Genomic DNA, 19,009 nt, shown 5'->3' on the forward strand with positions numbered 1-19,009 from the left:
GTCTTAAGACACTAGCTGAAATGTTAAAGTGGTTCTTAAGCCACTTAGTGTTGTTGCTACCATCCCCTCTGTTATAATAAATGATGTCCCCACTGTATGTGTTGTAAAAAAAAAAACGCTGATAAATACCTTATTTTATAGTGCTAATCGGCGCTCATGTGACCAGGCATCTCTCTCCTCTCCATGTCTGACAGCAAAGTGGGCGGAGCTGAGAGACCCCTGCTGATATCATCTGGAGAGAGAGAGGAGAGAGCGGCGCTTTAAAATAAGGTATTGGCGGATTTTTTACAAAACACATACAGTGGGGCACAGCATTTATTATAACAGAGGGGATTGTAGCAACAACAATATCTTATGATACCAGCAGAAAGGTGGGGGGGGGGGGGGCAATCACTGGTACGAGTTGACAGGCAGGTAGGGGAGGGGGGAGGAAGCCACAGCAGCAAAGAGGAGAGCAGGGCTGCGGATGAAGGAGAGACGTAAACTGACCACGGAGTCAGGGCTCAGCAGCCATGATACACTGTGGTCAGTTTACAGGGGGGAGGGTATAGCCAGGCAGGATGAGCCAGGTATTTCAAGTGATACAGGGGGCCAAATGGCACGGCACAAGCACTTTGCTGTATAACATGCTTTAAGGGAACAGGATCCAATTTTTATTTTTTTAGGTTAGAAAACACTTTACGCTGAACCCCAGGTAAATGGCCAAGTACACTGTTGAAATACTCATATGGAAGGTGTTTTATCAGCCAAATTGGTATTGCTGCTTGCCCATATTTGTACAATGCTGATACAGTAGAACCAAGTTGGTCACAAACAAACAAGGATTTCCCAGCACGCGTACCAGCCAACCAAATTGACCCTGTTTAACAATTCATGTTAAAACAAAGGCTTTTGTTTGCACACATTTGCAAATATATACCTAAAGTGAAGCTCCACACAAAAGGGTTTTTGCTTCCTCCCCCCCTCCGCTGCTACATTTGGCACCTTTCGGGGGGCTGCCGCGTGCTCCTCCTTGCCCCGCTGCGGGGTCATTTACATAGCGCAGCACGCTTCGTGCATGCGCAGTAGGGCTTACAAAGAATGGCGGCGGCAGCACCTGAGAGCCGATTGAAAGATCAGCTAGGGGTGCCGACATTGTGGGATCCCTGGATGGGTAAGTGTCCTATTATTAAAAGTCAGCAGCTACAGTATTATTTTTTTGTGGTGGGGCTGAAGCTCCTCTTTAAAGGAGAAGTACAGCCAAAGCTTGTTTGGCTGTACTTCTCTTGTGGATCACAGGAGTGCAGTTTGTTCGAACTGCACTCCTATGACCATTTTTAAGCAGGCAGTGGGCTGAAGTCTGGTGTTTGCTGATGTCACAGAGCTAGGGCAAGCCGCTGAGAGCCTGAGCTGGCCGCTCCCACCCCCTTCACAGCCCAGCGCTCCACCCAGGGGGTGGGGGGGGGGGGGTGTGGGGGCAGAGCAGTGAGCTGCTGACTGATAGTCAGCAGCACAGGGAGCTGGGAGAACTGAACGATGCTGCACATGCTGCATCCACCTAGGTAAGTATGATCCTTTAAAAAAAAAAAAAAAAAACCCAAGCGTCTCTCTTAAGCTGCAGTGCCCAAGTCAAGGCTCCTCTATGTACTGCGGTCCTAACTCTATAATTTTCAGTCTCCCAAGTTGGAGCACATAAAGCAGTGGATAAGATTGAGGGCTGGAGGAAGCCCACTCCTCAAAGGCACAGGATGCTCAACAATAGCATAATGGCAGCTGAAGGTATCCAGTACATTCCCGCACCCAGTTCAACCAACTGTAAAAAAAAATGGCAGCTACCCCAAGCTTTTACTAGCTAGGTGCACATGGAAGGGTAACACACATCACAAACAAAGATTTCCCAGCACACTTACCAGCTAGCCTGCAAAACAACCAACTTGTCCTTGTTTCTCAAATCATGTTAAAAACAGAGGGTTTTGTTTACACACATTTACAAATATATGCATAGTTATACGTGAATTGTTAGGGCCAATTTGGTTGCTTTGCAGGCTAGCTGGTAAGTGTGCTGGGAAAACTTTGTGATGTTTATTGCCCTTCCATGTTCACCTTACTGCAAATGATAGTTCTAGGTTGGGGTTGTTGCCAATTTTTTGTACAGAACCAAACTAGTGACCTGAATTTCCTTGGCTACTGTTCAGCTGTACTGATTGGACAATTCCATGCCCCTAACCCGTGATTGGTAATGTTTCTTGTCAGCACATGAACAATGCACCACACCTGATTGGCTGCTAGTGTTACAGGTGGCTCTGACAAATGAAAACGAGATGTAATGCCAGAGACTGGATTGTTCAGGATCCAGTCTGAGTGCCACAGGCACTTTATATTTCCACTTTAATTCGATATTTCCTTTTACCATGATGGGTAATTTCTAGCTCTTACATGATTTTAATTTTGTACATTGTAATACATCTAGCAGTAAATGAAGATGCGGTAATGTATATAATTAAAAATTGCGATAATGCATGTAACTACTGCCTGAGCAGTAAATAAAAACAATTTGACACTGATGTCTAGTGTTAAAGGCAGGTACACACGTGCCAAATGGAAGACAACAAAAAAAGAAAATGGCGTACCGACCTAGCGCATTGCCTCAGTAAAATTTATTCCAAGATAAAAAAAGCAATTAATATACTCACAAATGAATGAGTGATTTAAGTAAATGCATGTCATAGCAAGTGACATCCACATCCTGAAGGTCTAATCAAGTCCCTCGGTACTGCCAGAAGACCAGGAGGCTTCCAAAAATGGGTGACATGTTTCGAGGGCGAACCCTCTTTCTCAGGGCCAGAGTAGTGGGCCAAATGTCGGAAAACAGTGGCCGGTTCAAAAAAAAAAAAAAGCAGCCGACATTCGACCCGTGTGTATGTCGGTCTGTTGGATGGAATTTGGCCTTTTGGCCGGCTTCTATCGGACATGCATAGTGGAAAACCAGCATCTCACCGACTGCCGATCAGCGTTCTCAGCCAATGGCAGAGAGCGCTGATCGGAGTGTTCTGGCGGGGGGGTATGGGGGCGGTTCCCCTGTCAGAACACAACAGCTCAGCAGGGGAGATCACAGAACTAACCTTGCATTGTAAGTACAGCGGCTCCGACCAAAGCTGACAGTTTTTTTGTTTTTTTCATTCAACCCAAAAACAGTTTTGTACCCGGCTTAACAGAGGTTGATGAAAATGGTTTTGGGAATCATTATATGGTTTGATTGGAGGCTGCTGGTTTGATCAGATTAAGGGCCTGTGTCAATGGGCTATAGGCTTGTGTCAATAGATTATTTCGTTTCCTTTTGAGTGCCACATCCTTATATAAATTTACAAAGAAAAAAAAAAGAGGGTTATCACCCTCTAGGTATGGCGGAATTTTAGCGGCACAAGGCTAAATGTAATTAAAATATAACTTTTTTTTTTACAAAAGTAGATTCTTCTTCTAAAAAAAAAAAATACATGATTTTTAATGAAAAATTGGTTAACAGGACATGAATCTTTTGCACCGTCAACCCAATTACAGTATACAAACTTATATCCAGTTATATGTCTGAGCATTATGCATTTTGTTTTAATTTCCCTACAATACGCAACGTGTTTCCTGGACTTTGGTCCATGTCATCAGGAGCTTGCTAGTGGAACATATGTATACTTCACTAAATGCAAGAAAAATATACATGAGATATTTCAGTAACATAACAGGACATCAATCTCTTTGTATATCCATGCACAATCTCATTCTTACCTAGATGGGACTGGATGTGGGTAGAACCAAACTAATACCCCCTAAGGGACAAACAAGCAAACCCCAGAACTGGAGGAGAACAGCGAGGGGATTCACACAAATGAAGGTGTCTATGGGAGATTTATTTGCATACAAATTATTTTTATAATAAGTAATTTGCATAAATCACAATGGTAATACAAACAATGATTTGGGCTTGTGTCAGTGGCGTTAGTTTGAGATGCTTCTGAGCTCATTTCTTGACCAGTGCATTTTGCCTGCTTTCAGTGGGTTTGGCATTCCTATAGACTTGTAGAGAAATGGCAAAACCCCATTCAACACCAACTAAAGCCCATCAGGGGCCCTAAATCTAACCTTCTTTTCTACTGAAGCCTGTCAGGCCCTAAATCTAACCTGCGTTTCTACTGAAGCCTGTCGGGCCCTAAATCTAACTTGCTTTTTTTTTTTCTACATAGACCTATAACCAAAGTCAGAGCAATAAGAGAAGCATCTACAAGGCCATCCTGGGAAATGAAACCATTTTTCACCTCAACCAGGAAAGCCCTCGCATGGTTCCAGAAGGATTAACCCCAACCTTGCACAAGATGTACATCACGCAAGGAACCTATGATGTCAAAGACCCTGCAAGGTCCATCTCAAAGGACCGCCGTTCCAGCCTGGTTCATCGTAAATCTTCTGTTTTTAACAGGGAAGATACAAATAAAGAAGGCTGGCTTTTGACACATGGAGAATTTGAGACCTGGAACCGTTTGTATCGTTTGACAGAATCTGATAGGGTAACAGATGTCATTCTTCCCAGAACGCAGTTTGAGCTCTTCAGAGATCCGGAAACCAGCACGGTGGGTATGACCAGTCACTTTAGTATCTAACTGGTAATTAAGAAGGAGTCTTTCCACCCTGAATTATTTGAGCTTTAGGCAAAAGCTGGTGGGTGTTAGCAGCCATCAGTATTCTAATGGGTGCATCTCTCAGGAGCCTGTGAGACCTTTAAGTTCAGAGACCTTTCTGTCTCCTGAGGTCTTTGAGGGGGTTTCACTCAATTCACATGGTGAAAACTGCAGGCTGAATAGGATTCCATATCCACCCATGAAAGTTCCAGAATATATGGGGGGGGGCAATCTTGCCAAAGTAGATCTCTGATTCAGTGACTTGCAAATTGCATGGGCACAAACAGCCAAATGCTATGCCACTAGCTATTGGGATACTGTTCTGGACTCCACAACCTCCATAATTTTCCACAGAGTCCTACCAAATAAACCCAACAGAGCTCACTATAACGCCCTAATGGAGGGGGAGGTGCCTTAGCGCCCCCTAAATATGTTGGTTGTTTTATGTTTCTATAAAATAACTAAAAATGGGTCTTGTGTTTGTTGGTCTGGTACTTTTTTTCTTTCAACGTCTAAAAATGGAGATGGCAGTTCTGGTGCATCGGTTTCAGATTTATCAGTTTAAGATAGATACTAAATAGAAAGTAAAATAGGTTATCTTAACCTCAATTTGATTGGTATCCACAGCCTCAAAAAAATATAATTTTCTCCAATCATTACAGATTTATATTATAATAGAATTGGTACTTGTCAGAACCCATAAAACAACTCCATAGTGTTCATATGCAGAAACGTGTCCTTTTTATATTTTATTTTTTGTAGATTGGTCGAATTTGCTGTCATTTATGTGTAGTATTGAGCAGTTATGCAAGTATGTGTAATGTACTGAAGTCATTTGTGAGATACTAATTTGGTTCCTGTGATTGCATAACCTAGGAACAAGTCTCGGGATGTGTTCATGAGCTGTCCCTATCAGAGTGGAAACTATGGCAGAATCGTCCTTTTCCAACGCACTTCGTGGATCACTCTGTTCGGAGTAAAAATTTCATTGCTGTTATGCAACTGATTGAGCAGATGAGAGGGGAGGAGGTAAGCAGAGCCCAGTTCAGTGCACCAATATTCTGTGCTGTGAGGGCAGTATGTGTCAATATTTTAGGTAAATTAAAAAAATATATTAAGAATGGTAAAAGGCAGTTGACTTTTTTTTCGATCCCTGTGGAGCCCTTTTGGATCCTAGGCTTACGATGTACATGGAGCGTTGACTTCTGGGAACACTGAGGTTAAACCTTACCTCTTCCTAACCATAAACCTCATCCCCAAGGTATTACTTAACCACTTGCCATCCAACATTTGTATATAAACATTTTGATGGTAGGTGGTTAATACCAGTATCATGGCTGCAGCCATGATCTTAGAAACTTTTCTTTTTTTTATTTTTTGTGTTACTAAACCCAGGACCCCGCAGTCACTATATCTGGTCTCCCACAGTACACGGAACATGGAAATGCAATTATTTTAGTAAATATAAACTGCTAAATACCTTTTCACATCAGCAGTATTTAGAAGTTGTATGACTTCTATGAGTGTCTTGTTAAAGCTTGTAGTGGGAGTTTTCATTCTTCTCTGTCCTATGAGGCTGCAAGACCCCTGGCCCTCTATCTGGACAGTGCTGATTGGCCCTGTGCTGATCATATGCACCCTCCCAAGAAAAAAAAACTATAATCTAATAGAAATGCACACAAAGTTGAGCATGTGCAGAGTGCCCCCCAAGGTGCTATACTGTCAGAAAATAGATTGGGGACAGTGGAAGAATGGGAGGATCAGAGAAGACGGGATCAAACAGCCTTTTTACACAATGCGCAGGATTAACCCCTTTGGTTCCACAGTGAGTGTAACAAGCATGCTTTACTGCCTATTTACACTGATTTTACTGTTGCAGGTTTAGTAACACTTTAAGCCAGTGATTGGCTGTTGGGTAAAAGTGATCCAGGTGGCTTTACAGCACTGGGATGGACCCCCCCCCCCCGTCCACCTCTGCCCGATGTGGTTCCCAGCTCTCTAGTCCTTCCGAGGAGCCCATGACGCTGTGGAAAGCGGTTAGGGTGGCTTCCTGCATAGGAGATGGAGAAACATCTATTCCCCCATCTCCTCTGGCTGTAACACAATCTGTGTTTGATCAGCTGGTTTGAAGGGCAGGGGAGACATCAGGGGTTTAATAGAGCCCCGATGTCTGGCTACCTATCACTTACCCAAAGCCATCACATGGGGGATTGTTTGCCCCATTGTGATAGCAATAAAGTTAAATGAAAAAGAAAAGTGTGATTTTTTTTTTTTTTTTTTTAAATAAAATAAAAATGATTTACAAAAAATAAAAGCATCTCCCTCCCCCTGTGCTCACACACAAATGCAAACACGCGCATGGGTCTAGCACACGTGTAAATGGTAATTTTTACCACACACGTGAAATTGCCGCAAATTTCTTATTTCAATCATTCCAGGGCTAATAATTCATGATTAACTCTAAACTGATCACCTGTAAACGGTTTTAAAGTTTTTCCTATGGACAGTTTAAAGTGATTGTAAAGTCTAGTTTTTGTTTTTTTACTTAATAAAAATCACAAACGTTATACTTGCTTGCTCTGTGTAGTGGCTTTGCACCCTAGCCATAGCTCCCTGTGTCCATTCAGACACGGAGCCGCGGTTCAGCCCCACCCCCTCTCTCTCTTCATTGGTTAACTGACTTTGACAGCAGCGGGAGCCAATGGCAGCGCTCCTCCCAGCCAATTGGGAGGGAGAGTCCCGGACGGCCGAGGCACTCGTGGACATCGCTGAACCGAAGGGAGCTCAGGTAAGTATTAAGGGGTCTGCTGCGCATAGAATGCGTTAAGATAAAAAAGCCTTTACAACCCCTTTAAGTACTGAAGTTTGTCGTGATTTCACGGGAGTGCACTATTTTAAATCTTGACATGTTTGGTATCTATTTACTTGACACAACATTATCTTTTATATTTTACCAAAAAATGGGTATTGTGTTTTTGTATGCACTAAAATTTGTGTATTTTAATCTTAAAAAAGAAGTATGGGCTTGGGGTTATTTCCCTAATCATACTTACCTAGGTGGATGCTGCATGCTGTCCCTTGGCGTCTCTGCACTGAGAACCGAGCCATCAAAACATTACCGATGGCTCGGTTCTCTCAGCTCCCGAGCAGAGAGCTGCTGCCTGTCAGTCGGCAGCTCTCCTGCTCTGCTCCTCCACGCTCATTGGAGCGCTGAGATGTGGAGGGACGGGGATCGGCCATCTCGGCGGCTCGCTGAGAGGCTGAGACTGCCATCAGTCCAGGCACCTGGCAGATCCAGACTTCTGAAGTCAGGGTGAGGCGGTGCCTGGACTGACATTGGTGACATCAGCAGAGAGTGGACTTCAAACCGTTCTCTGCTGAAAACGGGTCACAGGAGTGCAAAACTAATTGCACTGCTGTGACCCAGAGAAGTCCAGCCAAACGAGCTCAGGCTGGACTTCTCCTTTTAACTTTGAGAAATTTGAGGCCCCATGTATAGTCTGGGCCTAGAATTCAAGAGGGGATTTACAGGAACGCACAAATTGATTTGAAGACCAACATGGGTCTCTCGAGGGCTACAAGGTGCCCATTAATCAGCCCTGTTACCTTGGGCACTTTTTACATCAGGTCAAGTTCACATTAACCACGTGCCGACCTCCTAACTAAAAATGTACGTCGTTACTTTGACGTTAAATACCAGGGTTAAGAATCGTTATCGCGTTGAGATCTATTGAGAGATCTCTTTTACCTTTGGCAAAAGCAAAAAAAAAAGAGATCTCTCAATAAAGAGGACCTGTCATGCTTTATTTTTATTATAAATGTTTACATTCCTTGTATTAGGAATAAGTGATCAATTTTTTTTTTCTTTTAAGGGAAAGTTTAAAAATAAAAAAAAAAAATAAAAAAAATTTAAGCGCCCCATCCCTCCGCACTCACGCGCAGAAGGGAACGCATACGTAAGTCGCACTCGCAAATGTAAACTGTGTTCAAACCACACGTGAGGTATCGCCACAATTGTTGAATTGTAACATCTTTCACATTATACAAAAAAATTGGACTAACTTTTCTCCTTTTTTTTTTTTTTTTTTTTTTTTAAATTCATTAAAGTAGTGTTCTGGCCGAAATTATACTTTTTAAATAAAAATACCCCTATAATGCACAAGCTTAATATATTCTAGTAAAGTTAGTCTGTAATCTAAGGTCTGTTTTGTTAGTTTATAGCAGTAGTTTGCTATTTTATAAACTTACAGCAGGCCGTGGCCATCTTAAGTGTGGGCATCTGAAGCCAGACTGTATTTCTTTCTGGATCTCATCCTTGCAGATCTCGCACATGCTCAGTGCAGCACAAGCCGTGTAATAGGTTTCAGGTCAGGTTTCCATAGCAACAGCAGTGTCAGAGGAAGTTGCTGCCCCTTCCCAGAAGGCATTGCAAACAGGAAATGATGCGATGGGCCGCGGCCAGGGAGGAGGAAGTGAAAAATGAATACAGCAGATATACAGTAAGTGCTGAGAAAAAAATTTTAAAAAATATCCAATTCATTTACAGTGCACAGTTTAGTAAGGGATGCTGAAGAGTTGTAAAAGTGGGTGGAACTCCACTTTAAAGTGTATTTTTTCCCAAAAAATGCATTTGAAAGACCACTGCGCAAATACAGTGTGACATAAAATATTGCAATGACCGCCATTTTATTCTCCAGAGTCTCTGCTAAAAAAATATATCTATATATATAATGTTTGGGGGTTCTAACAGATTTTTACTTGTAAACAACAAATGTCAGAAAAAGGCCCAGTCAGCAAATTTATCTTAAGCGCGTCTTTCGCTCATTCCACCAACTGACCTCTGAAAAGAATAAGTTGTTGTAAACGCAACTGTTTGGCAGTCAACAAGGGAATTTCTTTGTTTTGCAGAGCTCTGGGTTTTTGCTGCTACCTGACACGTGTGTGTGTGTGTGTGTGTGTGTGTGTGTGTGTGTGTGTGTGTGTGTGTGTGTGTGTGTGTGTGTGAGATAGCTTGTCCACTTCTCCCTCCTGGGCACTGTGGGTTTTCTTGCTGACCCCTACTATGTAACTATAAAATACAGTAGCTATACAGGTGTTGGTGAGAGGAAATAAAGTACCAAGCAGAGGGAATGCAATGTGCCATGCGTCAAAAGAGATGGATGTTTTAAATGTTCTTTGATATACTGTATGGTCTTAAAAGGAAAAATAAAATGGTGCAAAGCAAAAAGGTCTGCTTTAAGTGCCATTCCACTGACTCTGCACACTTTCCTTCTCTCCAGTCGCCATGTGGGTAGGTGCAGAGTGGGGCGGCAGCAGAAAACAGAACTGCATTGAAAATTTAAGTTCAGTAATGCACAGCAAGTCTGGTGGGCAGCCAATCCGATTGGGCACACTCACAGGATGTACAGCGATTAGTAGTAGCAGTAGGTCTCAGATGTGCCGACAGCTTCTGTCTGGAGAGGCGGAATGTTGCCTGGCCGGTCTGTACTCAAGTGGGGAGGCTTCCAGAATGGATGGCATGTCCCTGCATTTTCCCTAATTATCTGGAACCTCTCCCTGACAGAAGGGTAAGCTGTCCCTACTCTATCCACACGCAAAATGCGTGCCAAACCCGGTAGCCAGGGTCTTAAATAGTCTCTGCCTGACCCAAGATGGCCACCAAGTCACATGGGATGCCAGCATCTAATTGGCTGCTGCCTCTCTGTGATTGAGGAGATCAGAGGAACTAGGTTCTTTTCGACTTCCTCCTCCACCTGCATTGCTGCTGCAGATGAGCACCACCTGCAGTGGGAAAAAAAAGACTGCACTGGCCCTCAATCAGCCACTTCATTGTGTAACCGTCAAGTTTGTAAAATTCACACATGTCTTAGGATTTCCAGCCCATGTGTCAATGGTCTTCAAGTACCAGTGTTGTCAGTTGGGAGCAAAGGAAAGAAGAATATGTTCTGCTGGTGGGGCCACCGTTAAAGTGAACAAGGTCTTTGTCCTGCATGGGTAGATGTGACATCCCGAAGATGGACAGTGTATGTTTTAGCCCTTAATTCATTTTTTTCTTTTTTTTTGTATGCCGTTTACATTTTTTTTGTATGATTTATACAAAGCAAAGGGCGCAATTGTTAGATTTGGTGAAGGTTTTGATAGCATCCATCTGCCAGCAGGGTCTTATTTGTTCAGTTTTCTGTGTTCAAGGTGAATGAGGAAGGAAATTGTTCACAATTTGCTGTTTTTGTGTTTGACAATAAAAAAAAAAAGCCCTGTTGTGTCTGCGCTTTGTATTGGGGTAGCACTTAAGTTGTAAAAATGTTTCAACAACACTAGGTTTGGGTTTGGTATTGTTCTTGAAGTAAATTAAGTTGTTTTTTTTTTTTATATAGGCTGCTGAAATCAGAAGCTCTAATTAATTTGTTCTATGAAATGGCTTGTTCTTGTCTGTGGCTTCAGCAACAAAGAAAAAAAAAACTAGCTCTAGGAAAAAACTGAAGCGTGCTTCATTGTTTGCTAGTGTCCTAAAATATAGATGTCTTTTCTGCAGCTCTGCTGTGTTAATGACTTAACATTTTTTTTTTTCCAATCTCTTCAATCAAGATTAGTCTCTACATAGCTGCTGGAACTTTGTCTCTTTGATTGCAGCTCCTCAGTCTTTTTGGAGTACCACGTCCAGACGCTGCTGGACTGAATGTTTCATGGAAGTGACCTTTGGGCACTGGGATCCATGTAGGACTCTTTGCATTCTCTGTTCTGGTAGGTTATCTGCAGAGATCTTTCAAGGTTCCGAGCCACTAACATTGCTTCAGTTCTCGTCCTGTCTCTGAAGACTCACTTAGTGAGTTGGCCAGGTTGTGCAGAGCATTGGGAGCTTCTTCAGTTACTTTATTCCCAGTTCCTGCTGTTTTTGCCACCAAAAGGGTTAGTGCTGTGGGAATGGGAGCTGACGTTATCTGCTGTGTGGAGTATCTATTCTGTTCCTCCTGCAAAAAAAAGAGCGACATGGAACTGCAATCTCTAATCTATTCCTGCTGCTTACAGGCACTTTGTCACCTCCGGCCATCAGACCTTACTTGCTGTCAGCTGGATGGGTTTCCCAAATACCCGAGGCCTTACCTGTTACCTTGAGCACTTATGTTGCCTACCGCCATGCGGTCACAACACAACATGTCTGTCTCCAGACACGGGGTGGGGGGGCTACAGGGCGGCGGTCTGCTGTACCATGGTAATACACACACACACAAACATTCTATGAATGGTTTCGGAGATTCTCGCAGTGTACGAACTCAGTGTCAACCTGAAATCATGTTATCGTGTGCTCCTAAAGTCACTTATTTTCTTTGAAGTCCTCCTTGGTTCTGTCCGGTCAGGGGCAAGCTCATAAGTCAAGGACAGTCTACACTCTACAGCTATTACGCCCAAATTGAAAGAGACCGTTTTAGCGTTTATTGATGCAGTCCTCACCATTCTAATGTCTGTTTCTTCCACATGTGTGGTTTTAAGTCTTGGGAAATGTAAACGCCTAAGGCAGGGGTGTCGAACTCAATTTCATTGCGGGCCACATCAGAATTATGGTTGTCCTCAAAGGGCCGGTTGTGTCTGTAGTACTATATATTTCTGCAGGGCTTATTTTCTCAGAGAAAAGGTGCAGGAACTCGACCACGCCCCCATCAAGCCGCATTGAACATTGGGTGTGGCCAAGTTGCAGAGTGAGGATCTTAAAGAGGCAATAAATACCAGTAATTCATTATGTGCCGAGTTCAGGGGTGCGCTGTGTGCCGAGTTCAGGGGTGCGCTACGCACGGTGTGCAGGTAGCAGCTCTCTTTTACAGGCTGTTCACATCTTACTTCCACCCTTCCCCTGGGTCCGAGGGCCACATGAAATGGCCTGGAGGGCCAGATTCGGCCCGTGGGCCTTTTCTTTGACACGTGGCCTTAGGTTACAAAGACCAAGACTTTGCAACTGCTTTTTCCAACTATTTCTCTGTGGAGATTGAAAGCATCTTAAGCAGTTTGCTCCTCATAAGTGGCATTACCCTTGTATCCATTTGGCGAGGATTTAGTGCAAAAGTGGTATATTCCCATTTTGGATCCAGAAGTGTCCCACCTTAAAAGCACTTGGTGTTCTGGTAGCGGATGCATCAGTCTGTGACAGCATGTTACCCAGCATATGCATATAAATGTCCTAGGTGGCAAGCATTTATACCAGGCCCAGGATCATGGCTGCAGCCTTGATCCTGGTAGGGATTTTTTTTTTATAAGCCGGCGATTGGCTTACTTTTACAGGGCAGCTTAAAAAGACCCCGATGTCTCCATCAAGAGTACCTGACACTTCCCAAAGCTATCACAAGGAGGCTTGTTCACCCCCTTGTGATGGTAAAAAGTTAAGTGAAAAAATGTAAAATGGTAAGTGTAAAATAAAATATAAAATGAGTGCTGACAGATACTTCATGGATTCTGCTGGACTGTCAATCTTTTATCCCCAGGACTGATTTACCATCATAGGTGTGCGCAGCCTATTGCATTAGGGTGTGCACCCCAAATCTCAAAAACACATGCCTTTCCCTCCAGCCTTAGCTGCATTGGACAGTGAATGAACGGAATAGTGCTCTGTGCTAAGTGGTTTCCTGTTCATTCACAAACTGAAGCATAGTAAACCGTTTACTATGTTTCAGTTATGAATGCACACCGTGAGTGGGTGTGTTCACTGTGTTCACTTAGAAAAGAAAGGGGCTGGAAAATGACATATTTATTAGCCCCTTACCCCACTCTCCATTCTGAAATATCCCCTGCAGCAGCCCGGGGGAGAGGAGGATAGGTAATCCAGCAGCACTGTGGGAGGGTCTAACACAGGGTGAAGCCCAAGCAATAGGAGGACTCTGCACCACACACAGTGATTAGGGTGTGCCCAGGCACACCCCCTGTGCTTGCCTGTTTACCATCCTGCCTTATGGTTGCTGGCTTTAACAACATGGCAGCTAAATCCCAGGTTCTGAGGGACATATATCTGAGTCTGTGATTTTTTTTTTTTTTTTTTTTAATAAAAGCTAGCCAGTGTTAACCATCGCTTTTGCAATTTGAGTGTCTGCACTGATTGGCCTGTTCCTGGAAGGTCTTTTTTGGGTTCTACTGAGGGACAAGGTGGTGTTGTGGCTCAGGACTTCCTTCTTGGCTGAGGTAGTTTCTGTCTTTCACATCAACCAAGAAGTAGGTCTTCTGTCCCGTTCACTAAAAGGAAATTTCCCTCCATTGTCTAGGTGTTTTTTTGGTCTGAGAGTCTCTTTTTCAGCCACTGCTTCTTTCACAAAAACTGATTTTCCTGCTTGCTAATCTGAATGGATCCCGTAAGGGCTTTATTCATATGGGTGGGTGGCCAGGGGGGCAGTAAAAGGAGGTGGTGGTGCAGCTTTATCTCCCCCGACTGCTCACCTAAATAAAAACATGCATCCGCTCAGGGCCGTACACATGTCAGAGCAAAATATTGAGCTCCCTGCTGTGTGTAGTGTGTACAAATTCAACAGAGCGCAACCCGTTCAAGTTGATGGGGCCATGACACAACCGGCCTGCACATTCGGCAATACAGCTGCGGCATGGTGGTAAAGGATTTTGACGGTTAAAACAGGTGGTGAGGAGGTGTCCTCTGGTACCATCTTTGGCGTAAGGTCCATTCAGTGGCTCTTTGAGCTACAGGTAGACCTTAGTGGTCCCGTTAGTGTTTTGTTGCTCACCATTCAGCTGGACTGCTTTTGGATGTCCTTACAGTCTCTGAAATTCTGTGTTCCTCCATGAATAAGAAAATACTGTTCTTTTCTTGGTCCTGTTAGCAATTGTTTGTGTTGCCCACCCCTCAGTTGGCCTCCTTTTTGGATGTCCTAAATGTGAAGGGTTTCCCCTGTCCTTAAATAGATGAGGACATTTTTGTGTAATCGCCATAAAATTTTCATGAACTTCATTGAGGGACACAAGTTCCATCCCTGTGTATTTTTGATCTTGCTCGTCTTACTGCTCTGCAACAAAACAAAGACACGGGTAGTGCAAAGGGTAATCCTAGGCTCTTCTACAGTTTTGTTTGCCAGTGTCAAGTACTCTTGTAGGCTCTAAGAAAAGTATTTTAAGGTGACTAAAAAAAAAATCTTCTTCCTCCTACCTGTTGTCTGTGGATATGAGCTGTTCCAGAGATGTAAAAAAAGCTGGCAAAACTATTTTTCCCCTCAGTGCTGTTTGATAGACTTAAATTGACCCTCTTGTTAAACGCGTGAATGTAGACGTTCTACAGCTTAGTTGATCTTGCGCACTTAGTGGGGTAATACGCGGTCTTTGTTAGAACCATAATAGATAATTGTGTTTTCCTGTTAACCACATGTGTGTCCGTTTTATTGATTGGCACGGCAGGTGTTCATAAAAGCTCTTCAGCCGTCAGACAGGTTCATGGAGGTCACATAATAAAGCTGCGATTCTAGTCTAAAAGCATTGCTTTTCATTTGTGTTTGTGGTATCTTTCTATGTACACAAGAAAGCAATAACACTTTAATCTGTTACATGTGCTTTTGTCTTGGGGGGAAAAAAAAATCCCAGTTAGAGTGGGGTAACCTTTGTACCAAAAACAATCGTAGCTGGCTCTAAATGTTTTTGAACAACAAAAAATATAATTGCCGCAAAGGACGGGGACCTAGATGGGGCTCTGGTTAAAAAGTCTTTGAACAGTTTTATTTAATAGAGGAGTCCATAAAAAGGTAGTCCATAATCAAACTGCCCTTTGTAGCGGCTGGTGTCTTGAAGCAAGAAGCCACTTTAGAGAATGCAGAGGGAGAGAGCGACACAAGCGCCCTTTTAAGTGTAGCAGAGCAATAACTTTAATTAGGATAAAGGAATGTGAAGCAAATGAAGCTAAAAGACAAGCATGTAAGGCTGTAAAGTAATCCGCAGCATCATGCTTCCTGGTTCTGGGCCGTCTAAAGTAGAAGAGCTGGGTCCCAGCTGTCAAGAGCGCCAATGGTGCACAGTGCTTCCTGGATCCTGTGGAACGCACGGTCCAGCGGATGTAACGTCATGGACCAGAGGCATCAAAGGACTAGTTGCTAGGGCCCATTCACACCAGAAACTGCGATTTAGCTGCGTGTTTTACCCTTGTACCCATGCAAGCAGTTGATGTGTGTTTTTCTATCTGCTTTTGTCCTGAGAGGTCACTTTCGCCTTCTTTTTTTTCCTTGGGGTTCTTTGTGCACTGTAATGCTTTGCAATGTGTTTTCATGCGTTTTTGCGCATTTGCTGTGTGGAAAAGTGCAGCAGGCTGTACTTTTCTGCACTGCACCCAAAGAAGATGGCAGCATTTTTGAATCGTGTCCAGATATGGCGGCTTCTTTGCACGAGCTTGAACTTGCATTTTTCGGATGGCACAGTAAGCTGTGTTCACAGACAGTGATTTTTGGAAGTATTCCTTAGCCCATGCAGTGATGTCCATCTCAGAATCATGCCTGCTTTTAATACATTGCCGTCTGAGGGCCCGAAAATCACAGGCATCCAATATTGCATTTCTGCCTTGTCACTTCCACAAAGAGATTATTCTAGATTCTTATGCCGCGTACACACGGTCGGACTTTTCGGCTACAAAAGTCCGACAGACTTTCGACGGACTTTTGGCGGACTTGCGGCAGACTTTCTTACGAACGGACTTGCCTACATACGATCACACAAGTCCGACGGATTCGTACGTGATGACGTACACCGGACTAAAATAAGGAAGTTGATAGCCAGTAGCCAATAGCTGCCCTAGCGTGGGTTTTTGTCCGTCGGACTAGCACACAGACGAGCGGATTTCTGGGTCCGGCGTAGTTACGACGTAAAGATTTGAAGCATGTTTCAAATCTAAAGTCCATCAGATTTGCGGCTGGAAAAGTCAGCTGAAAGTCAGCTGAAAGTCCGGGGAAGCCCACACATGATCGGATTGTCAGCCAGCTTTAGTCCGTTGGACTTTTGTAGACGAGAAGTCCGACCGTGTGTACGCGGCATTAGAATCTTCTGCTGATGTTATGTACTGTAGATTATTATATTTTAAAATCGTAATTTCACATTGAGGAACATTATTCTGAAATTGTTTGACAATTTTTAGGCGCAGCTCTTCACAGATTGGTGACCCTCTACCCATTTTGACTTTTGAGACATTGATTGTCTAAGATGTTTTATGAAAAGATGTGAAAGCACTGCCAAATTAAATTTATGATGTATTGAACATATGGTATACTAACATACATTGAAGTGCAAGTGCCACAATACATATGAAATAACGCATTAATAATAAAGAAAACTGATGTGCATTAAAGTGCAAGTGCCGATATTCAAGAAAAGGGGCCAATGTGACCATCCAATGAATAGATAAATATAAGTCCACAAAGATAAATGCAGCAGTAATTCTTCTTAGCAAATAGTGCACACAAACTGTCTCTTAAAGTAAATTGTGCTCCACCAATAAATATGCGGTTTATCCTCACTTCATAACTCGTGTCCTGTACACCAGGTGCAGTGTGTGCTCACCTCCATCTTAGACCCACCAGCTGTCAAATGCGCATAAATGAGAGAATAATTGCAGGTTCCTTTACACACAGTACGATTCCCCTTTAAGGGTAACTCCACATAGGTTGCAGGTAACTCCAGGGTAACATAAGGAGAAAAAAACACTTCCAATAGTGCAGTACCTGGGTTACCAACTGAAAGAACCGCCAAACCCAACTTCATAAAATACACTCACATTTATTGAATAAAAACATATCATATAGTAGAGCTGCACGATTCTGGCTAAAATGAGAATCGCAGTTTTTTTGCTTAGAAGATAGATCACGATCCTTTCACGATTCTGGCGGCGTAACATCTTTCACATTAAAACAAAAAAAATACAATGCAAATACAGTGTGACATAAAATATTGCAGCAATTGACATTTTATTCCCTAGGGTCGCTGCTAAAATATATATATATATATATATATATATATATATATATATATATATATATATATATATATATATACTGTATATAATATTTAGGGGTTCCAAGTAATTTTCTAGCAAAAAATATTGATTTTAACTTAAACAAGTGTCAGAAAAAGATTTAGACTTTAAGTGGTTTAAACTTCCTGCATTTACAGGTTGTTAAAAACTTGGCAGACTGCCTGGATTTTTTCTTTAAACACAAGTTTCAAGTTTATCCCTTTGATCTAAGAAGGAAGAGTTAGTTACAATGTTTCATGTTAAAAACTTGGCAGACTGCCTGGATGTTTTCTTTTGACAGCTGAGTGAGCAGATAAGGCCTCATGCACAGGAGAAGCCAGTGCAAAATCTGCTGAACACATGTTTTTAAAAGCTGAAACCGGCATTTAGAAATGCCCGTTTTGCCGTGTTTGCATGCCGCGTTTACCGGCGTTTAGCCGCGTCTGCGTCTAGAAGCGTCTGCAGAGCAGAAAATAACATTTTGTGACCCAACTTTGGGGACTCATATCTCGGGGCCACTTGGTGCTAGAAACACTGTGCTAACACAGTAGACCTAGCACTATAAAATACTCAAATTTGGGGTTCCTAGCACTAAGTGGCCCCGAGTCGGGTCGCAAAATGTCAAGCACTTCTGCAGCAGAGAATGACATTTTGTGACCCGATTTGGGGCCCCGTATCTCTGGGCCACTTGGTGCTAGGAACCCCAAATTTGGATATGTTATAGTGCTAGTCCAACTGTGTTAGCACACCAAATGGGGTTCCTAGCTCCAAGTGGCCCCGAGATATGTGGCCCCAAAGTTGGGTTGTAAAAAAAAAAACTTATAAACGCAAACGTGGCTAAACGCCGGTACCGAAACGTGGAAAACTTTTGCGTCTGAACCCATTTTTTTGCTTCTGGAAAAACTAGGTTAAACGCAACTGCCTAAAAATGCCAAAAAACGAGACTGTGTACATGGGCACATAGGATAACATTGAATGAGTTCAGGGGCAGTTGAAAAAAGTGTCCAACTGCCTCTGAACGCGAGTTTAACAGTGTCTCGTGTGCATGAGGCCAAAGTCTCTCCACTTGTTATATGAAAGAATCTGAAAACTCTGCAATAGAGATCGTCAGGGGGGTTGAATCGAGATCACAATTTTTTAACGATTAATTGTGCAGCTTTAGCATATAGTAACATAAGGTAAATCTCAGGTATTCCTTGCAGGAGTTCCCACTGCCAGGCTCCACCTCTACGCGTTACGCCACCATCTACATGGCTTCATCTGGAGGTTTCCTCCAGAAGAAGGTTTTCCCTCAGATGAAGCCACATTATTTCATATGTATTGTGACACTTGCACTTTAATGTATGTCGGTATACTATTTGTGTGTTATACGTCATATTTAATTTGGCAGCGCTTT

The 19,009-nt window shown here is 43.0% G+C and overlaps 1 protein-coding gene across 1 annotated transcript in view; it reads left to right on the top strand.

The window, feature by feature from the left end:
• FANCM (FA complementation group M) overlaps positions 1-19,009 on the top strand; it is a 258,713-nt gene that overhangs the window by 179,332 nt on the left and 60,372 nt on the right. Inside the window, exons 12-13 of the mRNA XM_073609784.1 lie at positions 4,215-4,598; positions 5,523-5,675. Coding sequence (XP_073465885.1) covers positions 4,215-4,598; positions 5,523-5,675 — 537 coding nt within the window. The remainder of the gene's footprint in view (positions 1-4,214; positions 4,599-5,522; positions 5,676-19,009) is intronic.

Source organism: Aquarana catesbeiana, linkage group LG13 (genome assembly GCF_042186555.1).
Source record: "Aquarana catesbeiana isolate 2022-GZ linkage group LG13, ASM4218655v1, whole genome shotgun sequence".
Classification (NCBI taxonomy): Eukaryota; Metazoa; Chordata; class Amphibia; order Anura; family Ranidae; genus Aquarana; species Aquarana catesbeiana.